The sequence below is a fragment of the Neolamprologus multifasciatus genome, chromosome 1 (genome assembly GCF_963576455.1).
Source record: "Neolamprologus multifasciatus chromosome 1, fNeoMul1.2, whole genome shotgun sequence".
NCBI classification, from domain to species: Eukaryota; Metazoa; Chordata; class Actinopteri; order Cichliformes; family Cichlidae; genus Neolamprologus; species Neolamprologus multifasciatus.
This window is the reverse complement of record NC_140439.1, coordinates 16,096,823-16,124,776: the sequence shown is the minus strand read 5'-3', so window position 1 is coordinate 16,124,776 and position 27,954 is coordinate 16,096,823. Positions and strand designations below refer to the sequence as shown.

At 38.3% G+C, this 27,954-nt stretch overlaps 1 protein-coding gene across 5 annotated transcripts in view; it reads right to left on the bottom strand.

Moving 5' to 3' along the window:
- Positions 1 to 27,954, bottom strand: part of gpc5a (glypican 5a) — a 155,173-nt gene that overhangs the window by 30,369 nt on the left and 96,850 nt on the right. Inside the window, exon 10 of one of the 5 annotated variants that reach the window (XM_085133498.1) lies at positions 27,825 to 27,954. The exons of 3 other annotated variants lie outside the window; for them this stretch is intronic. In XM_085133498.1, coding sequence (XP_084989624.1) covers positions 27,848 to 27,954 — 107 coding nt within the window. In that variant the 3' untranslated portion in view covers positions 27,825 to 27,847. Of the gene's footprint in view, positions 1 to 140 lie in introns of those variants that run through there. One more of the 5 variants, XM_085133438.1, reaches the window with a different exon arrangement.

Here is a 27,954-nt window from a genome sequence, read left to right as displayed (position 1 = left end):
AGAAAACATTGCCTACATTTCTATGCAGATGATAAACAAGATTATTTATCCACGAAATGAGACAACCTAAACCAATTACTTAGGCTAAAGGCATGACATAAATTGTAAATTCAAACAAAACTGTCATTACTGTATTTAAAAAAAAAAATCAGTAAAATGGTGTTTAGTAATTAGTGATTATTAAGTTTTGGCCCTCTTCAATAGTGTCTCTTTTGTTGTGTCTGCTTCTGCAGTCTTCTCCTTCCCCTCAACCCTGTGTGACTGATGCTGCCTTCCCTTAAACAAGTTCTGCTGGAGGTTTCTTCCTTTCAAAAAGGAGTTTTTCCCTTCCCACTGTGTCATAAGTGGTTGGGGGTGGGTTATCTGATTGTTGGGGTTTTTGCTTTAATACTTTAGGGGTTTTACCCTATAATATGAAGGACTTTAAGGTGACTGTTGTTGTGACTGGTGCTATATGAATAAAACTGAATTGAACTGAATTTAAGTGAACAACGTCAAAGAGGACGTCACACGTGTGACTCGACTGCTAATTCGAAAAACATGAAAAAAAGAAAGATAAAAAAGTGTTTGCTACTAAAGAAAACCACAAAAAAAATAAAAAGATAATTAAAAAATGTGAAGAAAGGTTGGTTCCATGTGCACTTCCTTTTATAGAGTGACGAATTTCATGCTTGGTGGAACAGATGTGCACGTCTTTTCTGCTACCATTATGGCAATTATATGCAAATCTTACAGCTTTGAATGCAAATAAGTATTTGCTTAAATTTATTCATTCCTTGTTTTAGCACACACAATCACTACACTGACAACATACAAAGGCTGCAGACACTTGATTGCTAAATGCATATATAACTTGACTGCAGCACCTATACGTCCGTCACCCCAGTTTTCGTACTGAACATCTGCGCTTCAGTGAATTTCACCGATAGTCTGCCTCCTGTTTTATCCTATGTTATATTTCACACTTTAAAGCCTAGCTACTAATTTTTACCTACTGTGTTGTATTTTTTTTTTGCTGTGTGTATCTTTGTTGCTTTTCACAACAAGGGTTCTTATAAACATTATAGGTATTCTTATATGTTATAACAAAAAAACTGTACCACATTTAGTTAAGCTAACATTTACATTAAATTCCCAAGTTTTTAGGGACAACAGTGAAACAGCACTACAATAAATTTTGCATTCATGAAGTTTATGAAGTTTATCCGTGTGTGTGTGTGTGTGTGTGTGTGTGTGTGTGTGTGTGTGTGTGTGTGTGAGAGAGATGAATCCAGTCTAATGGTTCAACCTCCTCTCCCTACGGTTGATTAACTTTGTGATCCATTAAGTGGCTTCATCCCCTCAGTAGGGAGAAAGTGCCCTCCAGCCTACCCTCAGAGGATTAGGGGAATCCCTTACACATCATCAAAGGAACTCCAAGGTGAACCATGCCACTGACTTTCTATGAAGTGTCAGTGAAGAGAGCAGCAACTCAACTGAGCAGGCTCAGATTTTAGTCTCTATCCAATGCAAATGTGTTTGAATGATGTAGGCGGTGTTAGCTGTAACGCATTCCAAAGTAATGGATTACTGTAATCACGTTACATTGCTCAGTAACCCAGTAATGTAATGTGTAACAGTATAAAATTCAGTAATCACATTATAGCTACAATTATATTGTTACTTGCGTTATAAAGATTGTGATTGCTTTAAAGTCCCTTTGTGTTGGTTTTCACCTTTGCTTTGTGTTTTCAGTTTTCTGTTCATACATGTGTTCTCATTATGGTAGGCATTTGATTTGTAGCACTAACATTTACATTGTTATCTGGTATTTAAGTGACAGAGGGCTAAGATCAAAGTTATGTGTTAGCATAAGGCCATTTTTATGAAGTTCCATTGAATTATTTTTGTGTTTTGACCCTTAATTCTTTATTTAATATTCATAAGCAAGATTTTTTTATTCTGTACTTTAGACTTGATCAAAACAACATATTTTTTATTAAAACACTACTGAGAACTCTGAAAAATTAAGGATTTATTGTGACCTTTTGCTAATAATTAAAGATTCAGCGCAATATCATCCTTGAAAAGTCAATATAAAAGAAGTATGAGCTGTGAAACCCTTACATAAATAGAATATTTAAGAAGATATTTCTTCATTTTAACCATATTGGCACAGTATGAAAGTATTTATTAACTCATACGTTCTCTATGTAGAGCACTCACAAAGTAAACTGCTGAAAAGTAAATGTGTAAGTACTCTATAGGTTGTGTTTATCAAAAGAACAGAAGCTTTATTTTTAACAGTTACACCGAGGAAAAAAATGATCACAAAACAATTCCAAAAAATATTGAAAATACCAAAAATAATTTCACATTGCAGTATTTCCCATGTCACTCACATGATCTAAGTCTTTTTTTTCTTTTAATGCTGACACTTTCCCAAACCTTGTGTGTTATTATTGATAACAATGTCATTTATTATTGTTATTTCAGTACAACTATAAAAATGTGCAACTTAGTTCTGCTCTAATGAGGACGGGATACCAAAGAAAAAGATCAAAACAACAGCGGTGGTCTGATTAGTGTAAGGCACGCACTGAAGTAAAAGCACTTTGATGATGTGTGATTATGAGGACACTGCAATTAACTGTAATTATGTAAATTTGATTAAGTTCGTAATGAAGGCATTCGTATTTTACAAAGTGTGAACTTTTCACAGGTAACACCTTCCCATCTAGTATCTAAATGCTAGTATCTAGTATTTAAATGCGGCTGTCTTGCACAGCCGCATTTAAAATCACTAAAGTTCATTAAATCACATATTTATTTGCTTCTTATTTCAAGTGTTTCATAATTTTGTCAACAGAATGATCTAAATTTGCAATCAGATATGATCTCTTCTTATTCTTACCTCGCTATAAAATATTACTGTGTACAGTAATAAAACTGTAGTTTTTCCTTGTGCACTCCTCATAGAAATGAAGTCCGATTTCATAGGACCCACAGTGCTTCAGTCGAGCAGTGCTGCGAGTTATATGAAACTGCAAGGCCACAACTTTCATTTTAACTTTCCCTCAACGAGCCCAGACAAGGTGTGAATGTGGCATGAAATGAGGTACGGAAGCAGGGCCAATTGATATTTAATTAATGCTAGGCCTGACTGGAGGGCCCAGGCTCATCTGCTGCATGTCTCATCCAATATGCATGATTTACAAGCAGGCTTCTTGCCACAGCAAACTTTCCACGCAATAAGGAGCATTAGTGTGAAGTGGTGTACACAGCCAGCACAGATAGAGGAATTCTGGAGCGCACGAATCATGACAAATTCCATGTGAACTCTGCCATCATGCTGCACATGCAATGCAAAAGAATCTGAGAGCATCAAAAATGTTAGAGGATCCCTGCTGCTCTCTGTTTTACCTCATCACTGTATTTTAGGATTAACATTTTTGCTAAAAAGCCCGAGTAATTTTATTTAAAACATTTATAAGCAAAGCACAGCATAAACACTGTTGCTGTTTTGGGAAGCTCTGAGTTGCAGAGGGCACCTTTTTTTTAAAGGGAAACCTCCTGTTTTATTGATTCATGTGCTATATTAAGATGAAATTGATGTTGACTGACTCAAGATAAGATTTTACAAATCCCCTACTTGCAAAATAGTATCATTAAACTGTTTGACACTCATATTAACCCAACTACTGTTATTGTAAGCACTCTGAATTGCCTTTCCTTACATTATTGTAAATAGAGGGCTGCAAAAGGATAATTTCTGGAATATTTGAGAAAAAAATACACTGAAAATACAGAAGAGATACAAAGTTCCTATCAAACAGGACTAGAAATTTAATCACAGCTAAATGTTGAGAGCTTTATTTATTGGATCAATTTATGTTTCTATCATCCCAAACAACCCAGATGTTCAGCCAGTTTGGATGACTTTTCACTTTAAAGGTGTTGACAATGTCCTTTAAAATGAAGGGGAAAAGACAATGTAAAGTCTAATCGTACAATAACTTTGGAAAGCACTGCATTGTTTTAATAATGTTTTATCAACTCATAGCCAAGAGGATTTTGGATAGATGTACACCAGGATTTGTGTGATGCTATCACTAATGTAAAATGTTTCGTCTGAGCGAGTACTGTGGGTTCTAGAGTATGCTTCACGACACATATTTTTCATGTACATATTTTATTGATGCCGCATATTCAAGCCTGCTCAGGTTTTTCTGCAATTTACCTGACTGAAAATCTAATGTCTTCACATGGATAATGACGTTAAAGATGAGTTTGCAGTTAAAAAAAAAAAGGTTTCAATGTTCTTGAACACAATAAAACAGATATAAACAACCCCAGTCAAACAAAACCCCAAAACATTATTCTATGTGTTACGTTTCCCTAAAAAAGTACGAGGGATGAGGGAAAGTAACAATGTGTCCAAGTTGAAAAAAAGGAGACAGAGAGGCAAAATGGTTAAAATAAAGAGTTTTATTACTACTTCTATTAATAACTGAACTAAAAGAGATGGACAAGCTGCTATCACCATTTATAGAAACAAAACGAAACTCAGGTGTTGGTCAGTAAACTGAAAAGTAAGTTAAAAAAAAAAGTATTAGTCACCAAACCCACAAACAATCGCCACACACAGCTCACTAGCTGCAAAGCAACAAGGCTCTCACCCTGGAGCTCACCTTTCTCTGGCCTTAAATACTAATTGCTGATGGGAGTCAGCTGTATAGAAAAAGGGTGGCACCTAAGGCAGGAGAGACAGCAGGACACACCCACCCAAGGGCAACCTCAGGAGGCGGCCCTGCTGGGGCCTTAACAGCTACTTTTTAAAAAAGTAAATAATGCATCAAAAATAATAAATGATCAGGCTTTATAGCAACATATTGTTATCAACAATTAACTATTGTGTTATTATCCCAAAAAGTTGGTTCTGTTCATCTGGACAGAGCGTTTTTAATGGGAGAAATGTTTTGTCACTCATCCAAGTGACTTCTTCATTGTAATTAAGAAAAATATAACAAAATGGAAACATGAAGGGAAGAAGAAGCCCTCAGAGGCCTCATTCACACAGGCCAACAGTTAGTGATCTCTGGTTCCTGGAGAAAATGTGTATTCCCCAATACACAAGTTGGCAGAGAGAGTGCTGCGCTAAAACCCTTCTTGCGACTGCTTTGGCCACTAGCAAATTATAGCAAATAATCGGCAACTGTTGGCCGAGCAGTAGTAAAAGTTGAAGGAGTTCAATGCACACCAGAAACAGAGCTTTTCAAAGACTACTTTCAAAATAAAAGTTTTGCCTTACCACTGCTTGGTGTCTAACCAACACATTTCCAAACTTGTGTCATACTTCACAGTTTCTACCACTTGGTGAGTAGTTGGTGAGTGTTTGCAGAGATCTCGGCTTCTTCCATGCAAACTACAGGTGAGCATAGCAATATGTTGGCAACTAAAGCAGTTGCAATGTTATTTTCAGCACTGTATATCTCTTTGTGAGCAATTTAATCTAGGAACTGACAGCAACCACCACCATCTGCTCGGGGAATACATTTTTCTCTAGTGACTGGAGGTTGTTAAAGCATCGCTGACTGGTCTAGACTTGTCTAACTGGGACTATAGAAATGGATTTCCTAACTAGCAACTATTTGTTGAATGCTATTCTCTAGGCCTGAGTGACTGACATTCTCCATTACATTATCCCAGTGTTTCAAGGAGCTGGTTTTTGTTTTTTCATCCAACGACCTCCCTCTGAATCCTTTGTGGTAAAAAGATGATATCTTTCAAATGTTCAAATGGTTGTAAATGCTTGAAGCAATAATTTCCGAGTCCATTTAGGAAAGCTTATTAGTAGTATGAAAAAAATGGAGAATGAATATTATAGTATATTCTTAAAATTAACTGAAGTTAAGCTAATGTGGACCCTGATTTATTTTCTCTACCTGGATTCAGTGGATGCCTGTGGAATTTAGAAGTTTTATAAGCCTTTATCGTATATCACATTTCCAAACATGCACACAAAGAAAATAAAAACTCTTAATTTACATTTTAATCCCTACAGAATGTTAAAGGGAACAGATTCTTTTTCCTCCTCAGGCTGATGTCCTGTGAATTCAGCAGGCAGTGGAAACAGGACATCCTTTTTCCTGCCTGGGCCATCTGTCAGCCCCCCAACATTGCCCATGTTACATTAAATAAATGCCTGTTTTTTTCTCAGGAGCCCATAGCCGGGTTATTAAACTGCCTACCTGTGTTATGATGATAGATCTCCCCAAAACTTTGGATGCCCAGCGAGCCCTGGTTACCCATAAATGCAGAGCATAAAGAGATTACTTGTGCGGACAACCACTGTAAGCAATGAAATCAGGCTCCACACAGCTGACTGAGTTTGTATGTGAACCGAGGGCAAATGGATGGGATAAAAAGACTTTCATAGCATTCATTTTGGGTGGAACTATGCAGTACAACACAATGCAACACAGTTACAATAACAGTACAGCAATATAAATACAGGCCCCAATAGTAAATTAAGCACATGGAAGGAGAAATGTCTTTGGAAAGAAAAGCTCACATTTATAATGACTGAGGTAGTTAAAAGGTGTTGACATTTCAAATGTACCAAAATAGATAATTGCCTGGAGGCCACACAACCAAGAGATGGCATTACTTGTCAAATACACCTCTGCTTGAGTAATATTTCTTAATTTCTTCAAAATCTAAGAGGGCAAACCAAAAAATATTTGCCTTTTGGCTCCCTGGCTTGCTACTCCATGTGCCCGTCCCATAATTTTTTAACTTTAGTTCAAAACGCCCAACTTAAAAATATATATATAAACAGTGCTCAAGACACACATAAAGAAAAAACAACACTCCAAAAGTGAGTCTTATTCCACAAGCTTAATGTAAATTATTAAAAAATATATATATTATGGCTGGCACACAACAAAACAGCACAAACCTTGTACCTATTCTCAGTAGCAACCCATACAGTATAGACTATGGCTGATTAATTATGCAATAGCTTGCTGACAGAAACTGGAGAACCTAAATCTGCCTCTGCCTCACAGTCCCAATCATGTCTGCTTGCCAATTTCCCACCAGGCCTTAGTGACACGGCTGTGGACGGCAAGCGTGATAATGGATCGTTCTAATGGTCAAGCCTGGACCGCACATTAGGAATCTGGTCGATTCTCGGTATTGCAGAACAGGAAGTGCTGCCAGCAATCAATGCTAGGCTAATGTGCAAAGAGGAGTAAGTTGAATGTCAGTGCTGCTGATCAATAACTATTCATTTTCAGCAACCGCATTTCCACAAATAGGACACTTAATATTGTGTGATTGGATAATTACCATGCCCAATTAAGGATGTGTGACACTAAGCGATGAATAGTGGATGGAAAACATCTGCCATGAGGCGCTAATGGAGACACGCGCCAGACTCTGATCGACAGCTGGGAGATGGATCTTGATGTCTGTAAACTGTGGGACGCCAGCTGAACCTGCAGGAGTCAGATAATCCTCTCTCTACCTCCACAGCACCAGAGATAATGGATGTCCATCCTCTCAGATTCTGCTCTAACAGGAATACCCTGCTCCAATGGATTTTCAACTATTGCTGACTTTTTTCATAGAAAACCAAGAAATGTCCTCAGAATTTAGTCAAAACAGAAAAAGAAATCATCTATGAGTTCCCCCTATTTAAGCACTATTGTTTCCTTAAAACGTGAGCTGATGCAAACATATTTTGGGACCAAAGCAGCAGAAGGTCAGAACAGATTATCTTGTAAGGGAATCGAGCGACGTCTCCATCTCGTTCCTTCCAGTCCAGCTGAATCCAGCTCTGTCCCTGCTGATAATATTAACGTATTTAATCTTTATGACTCCTCACAGACACATAAAGTGAAGTACTGTAGGCCAGCATGGCATTCAAGCATTTGATAAAACATCTAGCCCGCTCAAACAATCTGACTTTGTGACACTGGACGCAGGGAACCTTTGCACATCATGTTTTGCCAATAATCCTCACAAAAAGGATTTGTGTCTGATGAAAGGTCATTGCCGCATGACATCTTTCAAGCTTCTTTGCAAACTCTGAACCAACGTGATCAATAGCCTTACTTTAATGTAACAATACTGTGGGATAATGCTCTTAAATGCACAAACTGTAAACGCACTCTAGCTTCATAACTCCAAAGCAGCAGCTACTTCACTTTAACTGTTTATGTCATGTGGAGCAGAATAATTTAAACTGTACATCTTTGACCAGTACTCACAGACAAGTGAAGCAAAAAACGTCGGCATTCAGAGAAAGCCTAAAGAGGCCCATTACAATTGTGATAAGAGTAATTGCTATTTTAGTGATATCATCCTTTGGGTAATCTAACTCTTGATTGTTTACTTTCAGCTGAAATGTTACTGGATTAGATGCCTGATGTGATGAGCGTTTATCCGATTGTGAGACAGGAAGCACTTTGATGGACCATTACTGCCTGATCCTCTACGGAGAACGCTCTTAACAAATAAAATGTTTATCCTATATACAAAAAGGTTTTTTATGAATTGTGGGAAACATAGGTGCAGACTTCAATGATGCATTTGACATCCTACCATACATATTCATTACTAGAACACGCTATCACTGCAGTATTTGTTGGTCTGGTCAGGCAGGCAAACTGATATACTTAACAACACTGACAAAAAAAGTACATTAAGTACATAAGAAAAATTACTATGCAAAATCTTCTTTACTTGACATTACACTCATACAGTAAACGATGATTTCATACATCATTAAAATGTAATATTACATTAAATTATTATTATTATTATTATTATTATTATTAATTATTACATGTAATTAGTAAATTACATTTCATAAACATCTATAACATTAAAGATTCGTTACAGTGACTTTGACTTAAGTTCATGTGCTAAATGATGTACCCTAATAAGGATACTGTAACAATCACAATCTAGAGATATGAAAAATTAGTTTATTCAATATTTGCTAAATTAGATATTATTTTTGTGAAATAAAATGACATTCTAACCCAGGGGTGGACAATTCCAGGCCTCGAGGGCCGGTGTCCTGCAGGTTTTAGATCTTACCCTGGGTCAACACACCTGAATCACATGATTACTCCGTTACCAGGCCTCTGGTGAACTTCAAGACATGTTGAGGAGCTAATTTAGCCATTTAAATCAGCTGTGTTGGATTAAGGACACATCTAAAACCTGCAGGGACACCGGCCCTCGAGGCCTGGAGTTGCCCACCCTGTTCTAACCCACTGGCAGGTGGCTGCTAAGCAACTAAGATGTCACTGTTCACCAAATTTGCTTAACTCCTAATAGTGTAGAAGCAGTTTGTTTTGCTTTGCTTATTAAAGCAAGATTTAGAATCAGGACCTTCTTTACTTTTAAATTTTTCATTTTTCCGCTCTTATGAATGTAGATACCAAAAAACTGGCCCACCAATAAATCGGCCAGGCTCTAAATTATATAATAAATTACTTTGATTTATTGTATAACACAGACTTTGGAGGCTACATCATGAAGCTGACTAAAACAGTGAGTTTTATAACCAAAAGTCTGTCCTAAATCTCCACAAAACAAAATAAGAAATAATAATTGTATTGGCCAATTCAAACCAGAACTTAATTCAATCATAGCTAAAGCAACATCATGTAGGTTTCACATCTGCACACCACCTAAAGTCCTCATTATTTTGAGTTCCATCATGGAAATTAAAAAAAGAAATTGCACACAAAGAATTTGATTAGAAATCTGTGAGAGAATTTTCAAGCTACAGTAGAGGTTTTCAGGCCACAACTTCACGTACTTCCAAGCTGCACAGAGAGGAGATTACAATTTGACCGAGTTAAAGCTAAATCAGCACAGGCAGCATAAAGATCTCTTTCACCAATGGGTTTCTGCTTCTGGCTTTATCTGTCATCATAAAACACATTACACATTATGGTAATGCATTTCCATAAAAGCAAAGATGCTACTAGTCCCAACCCTCCCTAAAAAGAGCCAATCATCTGCTTTATAACCGCCAATCACAAAATGTAAGTGAACTGTGTTTTTAGACTTCAACTGGCTAGTTGTATATCTGCTTGTTACAATATTAAAGTATACTGAAGTATATGTCTCATTTTTTAAATTTTAATAAGCAATTCTAAAAATCTGTTAAAGCCAGGAAACTTGCATGTTAGGTTTGACCAAGAAACTAACTAAACTCACTAAATGTTCACAGATTGTTGGCAGGAAGCAGGTTGATGCTATTAAACAGCTTGCCATCGTTGTTCCTATTAACAGGTTTTTACTAACACACAGTTTTATTACTGAGCTTTTTCCTGTTATGGATTTGGCAGAGGTGGACACGAGAGGACTAATTCTCTAATTCAGTTCTTTAGAAAAAGGAACTTTGCTATTCCACAATGTGTTAGACGCTCAAAGTTAATTGAAATGGAATAAAGAAAGCCTATTGAAGAACCCATAAAAGAAAAGTCTTCTGTGTATGCCAACTGCTTGAGTTTTGGCTTTTTGCTGCACATTCATTCACTGGAGGCAATCAATTGAAAATATGAACGTTGGCCTGAGATGCAAAACATTTTCTCTGACTCCAAGAGGAAGCACAAAAGCAAGTTAAACTGTTTGCTTTAATAAGACTGATGGGCTGCTCAGCTTTGCAGTTTAATGTTTTCTCTATGTTCTTGCATGCAGGTGTCAAAACTTTGAGCTTTTTAGGCTGAACCCCACAATTACATTGAAACTTCAACTGCTAAATTATTTATAACCCTACTTATTTAAAGTCCAGCTTCTGCAAGAACTGTTAATAGTAAAATTTTAAATGAATGTAATCCCAAAAATATCATTGGATTCTATTTGGATTCTTATTCACAATAGTAGACAAATGTGTTATTGTTTTTTGAAAAAGTCACTTTTCACCTTCCTTTTTAACCTGGTGATGAGTACAAATTCAGATTCAAGTGTTTTTAAGAAAGGAGTTGTTTTTTTTTAGATCACCAAATACAACTACATCCTTACTGCTTCCATAGGAATTAAGAGTGTAAGTAGCAGCCAGGTGCAGCTAATCATCTCTATAAAAGAAGTAGTTTTGGTAGTTTGCTTTCTGAATCATTCCAGTATAACACAATAGCACAATCTTTCCAGGAGTGGAAGTCCTAGCAATCATTCACTCCAACGTCAGACTGTAGAGGTCTCAGTGAAACCTCAAAAAGAAAAATAAAGAGCTACATTTCAGACTCTGCAGGCCTCAGTTAACGTGTTAAATGTTAAAGTTCTTGACAGTACAATAAGAAAGAGACTGAACAAGTATCGTTTGTTTGGAAGGGTTGCCTAAAGAAAGCCTCTTCTCTCTAAAAAAAACATAGCAGCACAGCTTAGGTTTGCAAGGTTGCATTTGAAGAAACCACAAGACTTCTTGAACAATTACCTTTGAAACCAAAGTTTGCACCAAGTTTGGAGAAAACCAAACAGCATATTAGCACAAACACCTCATATCAGGAGTCGAGCACAGTAATGGAAGGATTATGATTATGGCTTGCTTTGCAGCAACAGGAGCTGGGTGCCTTGCAGTCATAGAGTCCACCTGAAACTCCTCTGTATGCCAAAGTATTCTGTAAACGTACGTGAAGCCAAGTCTGACAGCGAAATCTGGGACCAAACTGGGACATGAGGATGTTCCCAAGCACAGCCACAAATCTTCAACAGAATGGCTGAAAAAGAATCAAGGTGTTGCAACAGCCCAGTCAAGTGTCAACCAGATTAAAATGCTGTGCTGTAATCTGAAAAGAGCTTTGAATGGATGAATAGCCACCAATTTCTGAAACTGAACTGTGAACTGAAACATTGTTGCCAACATTCTTCCACAACAGCGTAAGAGACTGAAAAAGTCGTAAAAAAAACCGATTTCTTCAAGTTATTAGTGCTATAACTCGTTCTACAAGTTACTGAAACATTGGGGTCTAATTTACTTTTCACAGGACTCCCGTGGAGTCTTTTTTCATATCACTGTATATATATGTGTGTGTATATGTGTCTGTTCACATCTGTGCTCCCTAAAAGACTACACATAAAATTAAATTGAAGAATTCAATTATGAGTGACTTTTCTTCCAACAAGCACCCAAAACGTTCAAACCAAAATTTCTAACTGAAATGCAATCACTGGAGCTCCCGCTACTGTACCGTGATCTCTTTTATATATCAGCTGGGGAAGATAAGTGAAACTTGCAATCTAGTCCCACCAACTTATCTGAATTAAGCAGCAGTATATGAAACATATATATGTAAAGCTAAATGTGGTAAAACTGGCAGTGTGAAAGAGACAAGGAGACGAGTAAGCAAATGTTAAACAGATTTTTTCCACATTAAAATTTGAACATGGTGAACATTCTCCACTACTGCTTATGTAACAGCATTTATCCATTTTGTTAACAACTTCCAGGTCATGGCGAGTCTGGAGCCTATGTCTGGGACTGGGAGAGGTGAGGTACTGGACAGGTTGCCATTCTATCACAAGGCCAACAATAATTAGACACGCTCACATTCACACCTTTGGGCAAGAATCACTAATTAACCCAACACTGTATTTTGGTAGGAACCTGGAATGACAACAAACTCCACACACACAGGCCCCAGCTGGTCAGTGGAGCCAAACCTCAAACTCTGTTGCTGTGAGTTGACAAGGCTAACCACTTTACCACTATGCCATCCCTGTTATAGCATGATGAATAATAAAATAGCCTAATCAGTTTGGGGAAAACTACGATTTCACAAACACAATCCTTTGAAATCCACCAGGCTGGAACAGAAAAGAAGTTGTCAAAACTGTATGAGCAATACATTTGTAAGTTAGGTCTCTAAAATGAGATGAAAGCAGTGTGGTCTGTTATCAGTGAATTCATCTCGTTGCTGAAGAGAATACACATGGTAAAAATAATTGGTTTGCTTTTTATAAATATTTTACTTGTTGTTTCTCCTATTAGGCAATGCAAGTACAAATTTCCATATCCGTGTTTGCAAAATGGAGAGGAAGACTTCATAAGCACCTATTATAAAACGATATATCAATATGTTTACTAGTTCTACAAGAAGAGTGAGACTGAAGGCTTGTATATATAATGGATGGCAGTCATAAATCCTCCTTCAGCACTGAAGCATGAAATGATGAAGGTGAGCTTTGTGCAGTTTTCCTCTTCATTTTCATTTTTCACTGTTTCTTATCACAGGAAATAAGCCCTTGTTTGCAAAGTTTGCAAAGTCAAATTATATTTTTTAAAGAAGTGTTTTTCCAATGAGCAACTTTGACTTAAAACTCAGCATAAGTGCACTACATCTTAATCTCAAATGTATTATTTGAGAGTAATATTTAGTCAGGGCTGAGTCATTGTGGACATTTTTATAGTTTATAGTTAGTGTTACTTGAATTAGCCTTTTATAACATGCATTTCAATGTAGTATAAAAAAAACCAATATCCACGTGCTGTGTGTGTTTATGCATGTGTGTGTGCGTTGTGAAGTGAGAGGTGCACACAGTGTTGTGACATTCAATCACTCTGATGTTGGAAAATGAGTAATTGTGGGTCTTGAGGAGGCAAACCCAGGGAAAAAAGTGTGACTCCCAAAGGGGGATCAGAGATCACTGGCATATCTGCTCGCTGGCACTCTGATATCTGACTGATAGGATCATGTGGTTGCAATACTGTTGCAATACACACTTTCTGTTCTAGATTGTAATCACTGAGAAATGTACAGTCTTGTTCGCAGTCTCTGCAGATCAAGGAGCAGATGTTTTTTTTCTTTTCTGGTTCATTTGTGAATTTCACATTTTGAGAGCTTTTGCATAAGTACTGGACCAAAATAAATGGCTGCAAATTAACACAGTATTAGAAGACGTAAAACGTGGCCGTGAAGTATAAATCAGAAGAGCGTAGATGCAGTGACAAATGTGCAAGCTGTTTCCTTTTCTGAGATATTTATTCAGCCCGTTAACTACAGTCTGAAGCACCTGGAATGGTTAGAAGGGGGGAAAATGTAGCGTGATGTCAGTGGCAATTTGGTACAGTGGGTGAAAACATCTCATCAGTAAGTGAGGTCAAAGGAAATTGGCAATAGTTGTTCACACTAACAGGAAGGACATGAGTTAATGAATAAAAGTGCAGTACAACGGCAAGGAGCAGGGGAGCATTCACTGCCACATCTTGTTGAACCTTGAAAATGTGCGGGTCGCCGCACCAAAGGACCCTACAAGGTTCAACTGCTGTCTGCTATTGGGGAGGAAATAAGGACAGAGAGAGTCTATGTTCGCCAGACCTACAGTACACTGTGCATGATGGCATAGAAGTAAACATTTCTCACACAGAAAACCTCTGATTTCTGTTGCACCATGTTGCTGTGGGATGAGAATTTATTGCAAATAGCATCCTGGAACTATCCAGCCTGTGTCGGAGGAGCAAACAATGGTGCTGTAATTCTGTTAGCACTGTTTCTTGGCATATACTAGGACACCTAACGCCAAGTGAGCATCATTTAAATGCTACACCATTCTTAGCTGCTGACCAAAAGCCTCTCTTCATGGCTGCAGTCTACCCGTTTTCAATAGGACACCTCCAGCAGAATAATGAACTATGTTACAAAGCTTGCATTATCTCTGCAAGCTTCCAGGGAAATCACAATGACTTCAGTCTACTCAACTGGCCTTCCATTCACCGGGAATCAGCCCAGCACAGCACCTTTAAGCTGTAGTAGAAGATCTGCCGCATGAATGTGTAAGGGACAAAACTTGGAGGAACTGAAAGATGCTATAGCCTGAGCATTAACTCAATTTTTTTTTTGCCTGTCCCATTTGGTTCTTTAGCCATCGGAATTGTTGTCAGAAGACCAACAAGGATACCCAATGGATTTACTTTGCCAAACGGATCATCACGGCCTTGCCGTATTGGTCCATTTGATTGACCTTTGTTGTTATTATTTATTTTATTATATTTTCAGTTGTTACAGACGGGACAGACATGACTGAGGGATAGGAAAGGGAGAAAGAAAGATGAAGGAAAAGAAAAACAGAAGAGAAGAGGGACAGTGAGAAAGGGCTCTTAAAAAGAAAAAGAAAAATCTCCGGGATCACCTGTTGAGAGAAAAAGAATAGAAAACAAGCAAAAAAAACAGAGCAACATACTAAGCACAACACCATCACGTTAATCTAGCTAAGGGTAAACAGCAGTAAATACTAAATATTGAATGTTGTTGTGTAGCAAGCAGGACCGACAGCGCTTTATTGGCTGCTTGGAAATAGCAGCCAATAAAGGTGTAGTTTATGTCTACGAACAGTGAACACCCGTGTGCACACCTGTGTGGATCAGCGCGCTTGTATTCAAAAGGTTTCCCCATGTAACGGTCTGCTAGAGGATGTAGAGAACCATAGCCCTGTCCCCCAGGGCATGAAGCAGGCATGGAGGAGATCCAGGCTCCAGACGTCCAGAGGCCCCAGAGTGCGAGAGCCCAAGGAGGACCACCGGAGGGGCATCCGTGCCACCCTCCCGGGAAGAGCTGAGGAGAGACCCAGATGAGGGGTCACCCAGTAGCCACGGAGCAGAAGCCAGAGGGGGCTGCAGTGGCGTGCCTGCCGGGCTCTCAATTTCTATGAAAATTCCTTATAAATTCATTTCTATGGAGTGTTTTTTTCCTAAAGATAAAAAAAATAATCTCCGAATAAAAATAAATAGTAAATTAAAAGCCTCTGGCTCTAACTCCATTTGCACATTTCACAATAAAAGCCTTGTTAGGAAGACATTTCCATCCATTGCAACTGTAGAGATTTAAATTTGAAATTGTCACAAGAAGATTTAAAAAAAATTAGCTTAAATGTGATGCATGCCCTTGCACAATGAGATGCTATATATCTGCAGCGTTTACAGTTGCGAGGCTTTATGTGTCTGTGCATGTGTGATATGAGCAAGGAGACAGGCAGACGGTCTGTTGACAGTTTTTTTTTTTTTCCAACGCCATAGTGTCAAAACCGTGCAATCGAACTGCACAGGTGTGTGCTGACATTAAAATGAAGGCCAACTTCAAAGGAAGGACTTCATGCCCCCGTACCGCTTTTTTCTTATCTGCGAGTTGGTTTGAAACTAAGAAGTTCACAGTTAAGAGTTTTATAAAGCATCTCAAAGGCTACAAAATTTTTAAAAAAATTTAACGTCATTTCGCTAACGTAGACCTTGAAAACAGGCAATTACAAGCAGATTATTTAATTTGTGTGAATCTGCTGAAGCTAGACAACAGTGAAATTGGATTTTGTGTTCATAGCAATAATGTGTGTCTATGTGATAAATCTCAACCACCATCTAACCCCCAAAAATGCAACATCAAAGCTGTCGTCTTAGCTCATGGCCATGACAAACAGTTGCTTCACCAATGTTTCATTCCTGGATATCAGCTTTTTCCATTATTTCTCATCCATTATCACTGAAGGTCAACACAGGACATCAGTCTGAGTAGATTCAGACACCTTGTTCCTGTTGGGCGACTCAGATTTTCACCGGTTCACCTGGCTTGGTTCTGTCAGCGAGTGTGCATAGCGTATGTGTGGGAGTGTGTGTGTGTGTCCATGCATGCCTGTGTATAGATGTGGCTGTGGGTGTGCATACTATTGGAAATGAGGGTGAGCTGAGGGCTTCTGCAACACATAGACTAGTTTTCCTTTCTGCCTGGCAGGGCAGGCAGACGGAGAGGAGGGATGATGGGAGTGCAGTGCATGGGTCTGCCAGGGCTGCTGAAGCACATCTAAGGATGACCTTGAAGGTCCAAGATGAAGGCTGAGCGAAATTTTTAAAGGACATGAAAAGGAAGGAGACAAAACCTGCCTGTCATGTCACTTTGCTGACACGCAGCGTGGGTCTACTTTCATGTCCCGCAAACTGCGATTACGCTACACTGTAAGAACAAAAACAATGATAACATTCGTATTCAAAATGATGACTCATGTTTTTGGAGGTGAAGAGTATAAGTTAAGAGTGCAATAAGACGTCCTCACATGCTAATAGTAGAAGTGCTTATGCAGTCACCACAAGTCAACAACTGTCCATGTAGAAAAGCCGCCATCACTCGGGTGAGAGTTTCTGCATGGAGAGTGCTGGAGGGTATACAGGCTCTCTGCTCTCAAAGTTAAAGGTACAATAACAAATTTTTTGAGACTGTTTAATAGAAAAAAAGAATACTGTAGTCATAAATACATACTGAATAGTGTTTAATTACATCTCCCTACAGACTGATGCACTCTCATAAAATTAGAATTAATCCATTAACACATTCGAGCAGGTGCCGTTTTGTGCAAGCCGCCATGTTACCCGCCATCTTGAATACAGTGACCGAGATGGACATTCCACCTTATCATGTTTTATGACAATTTAAAGATCACAAATGGTTCTTTCTAACTAGAGCTGACCATTTAACATTTGTACATGTATATTTTCATAATCTCCTTCTTATTATGTCTTTTGCCTCCATCTCCTCCCTCACTTCCGCCTCACCTCCAGAACTGCAGACAGGGCTCTATAAAAATGTGCATAAACACGCTAATTTATTCTCACAGTTACTTATTGTCAGCAGATTAGACATGCAACCCTCCCGCCTCCGGACGGCAGACAGCGAGCTGGCTAAACAACAACAACAGCTGTTTTAATCTAATTTTATTCTAGCTAATGTTAGGCTCGGCTCGAGTGTCACAAAAATCACACTTTCCCTCTGATAAACCGCTGATTAATTCTCACACCATATGAGAGTTTATTCGCCGACTGTCTGAGTCCAGCAACGATCTACTTCAAAGAAGGTTTCACTAACACTAGCTAAGAACCGCTAACAGAGGTTAACAGAAGCTAACCGTATCACTGTTATTGGTCTGTGACACCACTTGGAACTTGAACTACAAAACAGATTGCACACTGACAGAGAAGAAGTAGAAAAGCACAAAGTCTTAGGTAACAAAAATAGTATCCCTTGCCAACAGATTCAGATGGCATCTAATTTAAATCAAGATCTGTGATTAGCAGCGCTATTGTTAGCGCTACTAAGCTAAACTCAGGGCTGGTTATTTTAAGAACTGCTACCCATTTGCTCATTACACTTAAGTTACTGCAAAATCATTTGCATTTAGCAACAATACTAAAATGTGCATCTGAAAGCCTGCCTTAGAGTCAAAACCTGTTGATCTTTACAGGTTTGTTTTACCAAAAGCAAAAGTTTAGCATTCTTTCTAGAGGAGAAACTATTGAAAAAATATGAAAAAATATTAACACAAGGGGAGAAAAAAATAAATAAATCAGAAAATTACATTAACAGCAGTAAATATAAAATATGTGACTCTAAACAGCTCGACAGTCAACATTAGACCAATGCTCCCAGTGACATCGAGTCATAAAATAAGATTTGCACTTGATCTTTCATGAAAATAAATATTCATGGGAAAGCTAATGAACCATTTTAAGATCACAGTTGAGCTTGCGACAGCAAATTTGTGGGAAGTCGGTATAGACTTGAAAACATGAATTTGGTAGCACATGCAGTTGAGAGAGAGAGAGGGAGAGGAAGAGTTGGAGAGATGAAGAACAGCGGCAGAGGGAAGACAGTGATTGCTGAACTATCAGAAAATAAGTTGTCTAAATGAAACATTCGCCATCAGTGCTTACTGACAGAGCACAGTTTTGGTAGACGGCACCATGTGCCTGACACCGGGCTGATTATTAAAACCGTTCACACAATGATGTGTGCTTGCCCTTTTCATGGTTCATTAACACGATGAGATGTCCTTCCACATTCAAGCCGCAGCTCATTAAGCCAGCCATTAAATCATGCCAAGTATGAGAAAATGATTGAAAAACAAGAATGTGCCGCTGAAGATAATGACAACTTACTGTGGTTAAAAAGCTTTGCTTGTAAAAAACACAAACACCTGGGAGGGAAATGATAAAGAAAATGCAAGGTTTCTATTATCGTACAAGAAAAATGTCATTATGTTTACTGTGGCAAATCAAAAAGCAATTGCATTTCATTTTCATCCAAGCATGTTTGTGTCAGAGCAGGCAATGATGGTCAAAGCGCACACGCTAGGTGTGTATTTCATCTGAAGGAGAATTCAATCTACGCTGTGACCATATGTTAATACATAACTGATATTAATCTGTACGCTTTCATCTGCTTGCTTTGCTGCTTATTGGTGTGAAGCTGTGTTTTGTTTTGTTTTTCTTTATGTAAGTAAGCAACCAAAAAAATGTCTTTTACTGTATATTTAAGGAAGGGAAAGAAGTATGAAAAAAAACTTAAAGTTGTGGGCAGTTTTGTCAAACAAAGTATGTTTTTGATGACATGTAATTATGCTAAAGACATGTGACAATAAACCAAGACATAATGTTCTTGCAGGGTCACTAATTTGGCAGAGTCTTGCATTACAGAGGCATTTTAATGTGCATTTAAATGTGGTTATGCAGTTTGATATAACTTTAATGCATAAAATCTTGGATGTTTAAAAATGCCAGCACAGCTTTACACAGCACTGTTATTTTGCTTACATTACCCTCCTAATTTCACTTTGATAACGACCATTTTGATAGGTCTCACACATCTGTCATTTCCAGCAGTTGAAAGCAGGCTTAGTTAGAGAAAGGTGCATGATTATCCATATAAGTTAGATAAGCCCACAGAAAACGGGGGAGGCATTCATGATGAGTCACAAGAGACTGATTACATAAACTAATCCCACCACAGCGAAGCTAAAACCTTGAACAATCTGCAGATGAGTAGGAGGTAGTGGGGTTAATATGCTTTTGGAAATAGTTCAGTAATCTAGGGTATGTCAAGGTAACCTAAATGCAACTGAGAAAGCAACATTAAAATAAAGCACATCCCATGTCCACAAAAAACAAACGTGGATCTAAAGTTACAGTACCAAGGAAACAACCATGAAGCTCATACTCAAGCTCTGGTGGAGAGAAGAAAAGTGAAAATCACAGGGAAGGTGTGTTATGTGTATTTCCTAATTTATTAGCATTTAGGAAATGAAGGTGACACAACTTAAATCATGTTGTCCTTTTTTGTCTACCATATCTGCAGACATTACAACTGGTTAACCCTGCTGAGTTTGAATTGAAATTTTTGTGTAATTTATTGCTCACAGTAGCATTGCATGTGTCTGACTGCATACATCAGGTTTTTCAGGGAAAAAAAATCTAATCAAATCACACTGACGATGTAGACGTCTCAAAAAAACTCAAATATGTTACTCCTGGTGTTACAGGGTTAAGCAGCAGCACTACTGAACAGCCAGTGGAGTGTGTTCATTTTCCAATAACTGGCAAAACCTTTTCCTCAGTTTTTTAAGATCAAGATAAATCAATTGAATATGAGGGGTTGTATCTCTGGCTGTGGTATAAAAACAAAATAGATTTTTAAACATAAATCAACACTATTTGATGTCCATCACATTCAGGCCAACAAAGGCCAGAGCAACTTTTTCCTTCTGCTGCCTGCTACATTTGAGTACGAGCACATCTATTCACTTAGAAATAACAGAGCCTAGCGAGGCCTGTCCACCACACGGACCTGGCTGAAAGATTTTTTTTTTCTTTAATTTGTTCTCGGTCTTTAAAATTTAAACAGGTATGAATACTTTGCCTGTGCATTGCCCCAAATATATTTCTAAACACAGTGAAATCGATGGCACGTTTGTACCTGCGCTTGTAAAAAAAATAAATAAAAAGCATGTAATTAAAACACTGCCAGACGAACTTCTCAAAAATGCTGAATTAAGAATATATACTCATGATAAAGTCATTTGCTACATAAGGCACACACCCCCGCACCCCCACCAAATGGCAGATGGTGTCTTTTTCTGGCAGTCTCTGGCAGCCACATCATCTGTCTGCTGATGACAGGAGCCATTTTACTAATGTACTCATGAATGCTTTGTATGTCACACAGCGTCCTTGACACTCACCTCGACTGTCTCATTTACATTTATATAATTATAATATAATATTAATAATACAGCTACAACTGTCTCCTTATTTTCTTTGTATAATACCATCTAAATATTAAGGCCTTATATACCTAAACACAGTGCCTTTGCAGGCTTATTTAGCTTTGAACACCCAGGCTCCTGCAGATGTCCTGCCACCAATCTGTTATGTGGCCTTTTGATAGCTTGCCCCCTTCAGTTCTAGTTATTCTCCCTCCATTTGTTTCCATCCAGCCGGATGTTTCCACTCCAAATAGCTTTCCTGTGTCATTTCTGCAGATCCTCCTGTCATTCAGCTTGACAGTTTGCGTGCAGACGACTTGATTGATGGTTGCCCTCCCCTCATAAACCTGTACCCTAGTCTTCATGCGGGTCTGACTGAAAGGGTTAAAGCCTGCAGAACAGCACAAAGGGGGCACACTTCTTTAGTTTCTAGGGAGTCTCTAAGTGCGTTGTTGACCTTGTATTCTGCAAGTCCTCGAGGGCTGTGCTGTCTTATGGTTGGCAACATATTACAACTGGTCAAAATCCTGTTAAAATAATCAATCTAAGGATCATCTGTGTAACACTGACAAAGTTTAATTTTCACATTTGTTTTTTGTTATTAATCATGGTGACAGATACTGTGTACATAGTTTTAGTAGCTGTGTATTATTTTGCAGTATCCCCTTAAGTGCAAAGTGCATAGTCAAAATACCTCTATTATATCATCTATTCCACTGCCTACCTGTGCCACTGTTAAAGCTGCTATCATCAGAGTTATTACTTATCTATTTATAGTTTCAATTATGATAGAATAGAGCATATTTTTATACTCTTTTATTCTAATAGTATGACTTAAGTCTGTATACACGAGAGCCAGCTCTAACTTCACTAAATAGCAAAATGCTACATATTTATGTGTTGTAAAATACTTTTTCACAGCATTACTTTACTTAATTTTTACTGATACAATAATATGTAAGTAACACCATAAATAGTGTAGTGGATCCATAGTGAGGTGGTTAACATGTGTACCTAACTCCTCCTCCAAGAGGAGACACAAATCCCAGATTTAAAAAAAATCTGCCAAATCAACTATGCAGATCCACCTTGTGTGAATAAGGGAGCAAGTGAAAGAAGCTTTGACCCATAAATAGTATAACTGTCACATGGAACTTTTTCTGATTTATGAGAACTTTTATTTTCAGAACTGTTTTCATACTTTTGATTAAAATCTTCTCTCACTGAAAACAAAAAAAACCCCTCAAATGATAATTCTGAAGTAGTAGTATCACCAGAACCAGTATCAGAAGCATAAACCTACAAGTTCTAGCATATCCTTACATGCTAAAGACGGAGGACAAGAGCAGTAAAAACTACATGAGGCATGTGGAAGATGGCAAATAGTGATAATAGTAAATCATGTCATTATACTGGTACCATCTATTAAGCTTCTGGTACTATGATTCTTAGAGAAGGAAACAAGACTTCTGTAGCTCATCTTGGTTCTGTTTTTAGGATTTAACGAGTCTGACCAATCACATGTATTTTCAGAGAGGAAGAAATTCAGTTGGCTGTTGAAAAAAATAAAAAAAAAAATAAAAGAAAATAAAAGAAAGAGAGAGAGAGTCCTAAATATAGTCTGACATTAAAAGCAATTAAATATGTTGATATGAAAACTGACTTTGAGAAATGGAGTGAAGTTGGTGACTGTCTCAAATTAGATTGCCAGCTTGCTGTTCTTCTTCATGTAAGCTGATGACTACATTTCCCATTGCAAAATGAAGGTAACATTTAGCTACCTAATAGCCACAAACACAACTTCCTGGGCTAGGTTTCCAGCAGCTACCTCTTTACAGTCTATTATTCAACCATAGTGATAGGTAAGACGTAAGCCTCGGGAGGACTGCTGTATTTTAATTTTTTCCTCCTCATTTTCTAACTTTCTGCCTACTGCTCCCTAAGGTTATATTTTTTTTATTGCAGGGCTTATACTCTAAGTATAAGCCCTGCAACAGGGTATTATGTAAACTGAGTCTTATTGCAGTGCAGTGTATGATGTGAGTTCTTCTACCACCACTGTCTAATCCAGATTGTATTCAAGTTCATCTGTTTCAGCTTGAAATTGTTGCACTGACACTTCTGTCTCTGTCTTCAGTAGCTGCTGCGTCTTTGAGCCTCTGGTGTTGTTTTCTATCCCCCACTGAGCTTTGTGCTTGCACTGACACACCTGTCCCTTCAACTTCAAGACTCTGATGTCTGATAGGAATTTTCACGGCACACACTAGCTGGATTGTGCCATTGCCCTGTCAAGATTTTTAACGATCTTTACTGTCCTCACTTGGGAGTCAGACTGAGAATCTCTTGTTATTTAACTGGTTCATTTATGCAGCTCTGTTTCTAGTCTTCAGCCAGTAGGTGTGGATTGTTTCAGCACCCAGCTGCTGCTATAACGGCAATGGATTCCTGACTGCAAAGTCAAAGAGGGCCTGTTTGTTTTCATTAGCATCTACGTTATTAGGATCACTTATTAGGATACCAAAACATTCAAATTTAGGTTTACAGGTCAAGTCCAAAAGTTAAACCTTGTCATGTTACAGCTCCTCAATATTAATCACATTCAACACAATCTGAACTAAAAACTACAGGACTATAAACCAAGGACACTGTGAATTTGAGTCCATCTACGTAAAATATACAAGTGATGTCAAATAATGACTTGATTGTTAAAAATTCATTACATTTTAGGAGATAAACAGATAAATGTAACAGCAGAGACTAGTTCAGTAGGTCAATTTAATTGAGTGATGATGAGGCAACCCAGGAGTGCGCGCAGTGAAGTGCACTGGTCAACAGCTTATGAGAAACACTTGTGTAAATGATTCTGATCCCATTATATTCAGCTCAGAGGAGGCTGGGAGTCACAGCAGGTTACCTAATTTGATCTCATTCTGTAATGAGGATAAACATCTTTATAATAGGTGCAGCCAAGTACTGCTGGACCTGGTAGGAAACTCTGAAGGGCTCACTGTGATAGCCCTATTACCGTATACTGTATGTCCAACAAAATGGCCTTGATGTAATTCTCCATCTCTCAGATCCCTCATTTAAGAGCTGGAACATATACAAGACTGTAAAGCATGATGGAAAATTGCTTTTACTAAATGTGTGTTCATCCCCTGTTGACTGCTGTTATGGCCATTATCGCTTAACATTAGATAGTAGAGGAGTTCTAGATACAACAGCTAGTGTAATTCCCAGTCATTTAACACAGGCCTGAGTGGTATGAGCTCAGATAACGCTGAACGTTATCCTGCTGAGACACTACTGGTTAATAAGAGTCATGCTAAAGGAGCCGCTTCCCTTCCTCTCGTTGTGCTTATTTGCTAGAAATCGATTTGTGTCTCTCCTGCTGCCAATGCATCTGACAGTTGTCTTTTTGCATTCACACTGCAAGCAATCACACTGACTCGTCTGACTGAACTAACTGCTAAGCTATTCCAGGCCAGATAGGAGGTCTCTTATTGAGTATTGGCATAGGAGCACAAAAACGCTCACAGATGTTCTCCGCTGCAGGTATTGTTTAAAGGTCATCCGATTCTAAGATTAGTTTTGAATACCAGGAAGTCGACGAGCCCCTCGTTGTTGCTTTGCCTAGAATGTATCTGTTGTAATCAGCTAAAAGCAGCAGATAAGTTTGCAAGAAATACCTTGTTAGCTGTCCAAAGCTACAGGGGTTACATGTCAGTCTGTCGGACACAAACTTCAGTTTAGAAGAATTTTTCTTCTAGCAACAGGGTTTAGGGTTTTCCATTATGCTGTGAAATATCCAAGCATGCCCTGCAGGGCTCTCTGTAAAAACAGCATGTCTTGAAGCATGCAATACAAGGAACAATCAGTACATAGCAAAGTGATATTAGCACCAAGCTAGCATAGCTTGCAAGTCATCCCATCGCCTACAGTGTTAGCAGAAAATAGCCAGGCATACAACATTGTAATGTCACATTTTCAGCAAAACTTAGTTTAGTTTTGTTGTAAAAGTTTCAGTTTGTGGTTCAATTCATATGACAACATGTGCAAATTCCAGTATTCATTTGAACTACATCAATTCTTCATACAACTTTCCTGAGGGTAGCAGCATGTGAACGCAAAAGCTGAAGTAGATAAAAGCAGAAAACCAAGACTCAGAGGGAAGCAGCTTTTAGGGGATACACATTTAGACACAAGAAGCCCTTTCCACAGATGGTGAAGGGAGAAATAACGCTCATGTCTGAAACATTACTCACAGTTGTTAAAGGTAAACACTGTTGGTAAGTGTTAGGTTGGCTTATAGCTGAAATACATGTGCTTTTTGCACCAAAAGAAGACCATTATTTACCAGTCATCACCAGTTTTCTGTGCTGCTACTTTTGTGTTTTTATTAAACTGCCCCTTCTGTAGATGGCATTGAGTGGGACATGACCAGGTGCAAACAGTTTTCACCGTGATGAGTCAGGAGCTGCCCACCTAGCGGCTACTTTAACCGTTCAGTGTCAGTCCTGTGGAGATGGAGATTATGATAAAATTATACTTTACAATGCAGCCGCACAGAGGCAGGAGCATGACTGTAACATTGCTTGTTCTTTTGCACTGTGTGATGAATAATAACTAAATGACTACATTTGCAAAACTGTATTTATTATATCCAAAGCCAAGCTAGGCAAAAGTTCTTATGTGAGTAACCCAGGTGTATAATGATCTCATCGGGTTCATAAAGAAAGGCTGCAGGAGGTGCCCGTTAGAGTCTCCGACTTCACCTCATTTGGAGACATTAAGGTCTGGATATCAAAGCTGGAATCAGTCTTCCTGCTGTTTTTTGGGGAGCGTAAAGGGGCTCAATTATTCCGAGATCTGAATTTGTGCAATAAAAACATAAAAAGAGTTTTACCTCGTGTCTGTGGAGCCGCATCAGTTCAGGCTGTGGCTGTGCGTGCTTTGTAAAGTACAGCTTTTTTAAATGAGTATTCCAATTATCAATATTATAATTGGTAGTTATGATGCTGGTTATGATGCTTGACATGCTCTGCAATCAGTTGCAATACACAACAAATTGTTCTTACAATGGTTTTTAAATTGAGGTACTCACCAGCATCAAATGTTAATTTAATTTAATTAAAGACTAAAAGTCAGATGTGTGTGTGCATGTGTGTTTAAAACGAGCAGGTGTGAAACAACTGTAAAAGCAGGACCCAATGTGGGGAACAAAACATGAAGCACTGTGGATACATGTTCTATGTATTCAGAGTCGGTGTTAGCCAATGAGCTGTGAGAAGTCGTGCACCTCCATGTTGAACAGGGTGAAGTGAATCAATCATCTCTTTCAGCGTGTGCTTTACATAATACACCAAGATCCAGACACGGCTAACTGCTGTTTTCCAAAATGGAAACCTGGAACGCAATGCTTCACTTAAATATTCAAAAATCCTTCAGATTTTCGAACAATGCGCCGCTCCGCTCACACCGTCACCTCTTGTCACATACGTAACATTTTCACAAAGCAGTCATTCTGCATAATGAGGATAATCCCTTAAATCAAGCTCCTATTGTCAGTATTGAGCTGATCCCATTTGATTTCCTTATCACGCTGATCTATCGTCAGCATGTTCTGCTGATAAAAATCAAAGACACAAAGAGGTTGGATTATGAATAATGGCAGAGAAGGAAATCTAATCAAATTATACATGGTGTTTAAGCTCTGAACTGACGCTCAAGAACTTCAATGTGACAGTTTACTCTGATAGGCTGGCGTACTCGTTATAAAAACGTGCATTATATGCTGCATCTTTTATGGTTTGTAGAAACAGTGGGCAAAAAAGGTTAGTACTCAAACCACAGCATTACACTGCTTAACAAATTTATTAGACCAACCATGGCCCAGTGTAAGGATTATACCACAGTTGCCCTAAATTAACAGTATTGGTGTTATTTAATGGATAATGTTGTTATCCATTAAATTTCCAATTTACAGTTTTACAAGCAGAACAAGTAGTAAAATACTTTTTTTTTTTTATTAGGATGCTAAATTACTGTTATTTACTTGCATTTATGAGCAGAAAAATTAGTTTGAGAGGTTGAATGTTAGGCTTAATCAATCTCTCAAATCACAGAGATGTCCAGAGTGCCTCCAATTTGGGTATAAAAACAGGAATTCAGTCATTTTTAGTTTCTTACAAATATTCACAAATCATTTATTTTTCTCATTGCTTTTTTTTGGCATCTCACATGCTCGCTGTGAGATTTTATCAATTTCTAAACAAGTTCACGTAACTCCAAGTTCTGAGCTCCGTTTGCTGGCGAGATTTTACATGAACGTTAGTTTTGATTTCACCTGGGTGCATATTTTTTGGTTGTATTTGTTTCTGATTCTGCAGTTTAATATTGTATTTTCATCTCTGCGGCTTTCTGTTTCTGAACTTTTGCACATGGACTCAAATAAAAACCGACAGCATTCATTAATAGTGTTTCTAAACCACTGTGATTTAACCTCGTGGCAGCCAATTTATGAACTCTGTAGCTCCGGCATGATGTAGCAGCTTCACAGAACTAAATATTTTATTCCCAGCAGCAAACAAAGCTAAATGAATTGCTCCACACATTGAGAATACTGTTAACATGCTAGCTTTCCAGCAATTGGAAATAACAACATAGCTCATTCCCATTTGTACTACAAGTTTGTCTGATAACAGTCTGTCTTAGACAAACTTCTGACTGAAGTGAGAGCTGAGCACTGTAGCACATCAGACTCAGGGACCAAAAAAAAGTGAGAAAAAAAATGTGATAATACGAACAGGCGGTCCGTAGCGATGAACCTTCAGGGGATTCTCAGCTGAATCTGCAGCTCTTTGTCTTTGCAGAAATTTGAAGTCAGCCTCTGCTGTTTGAGCGCGTCTTCACCAATCTGGTTACCTCTGCACTGCA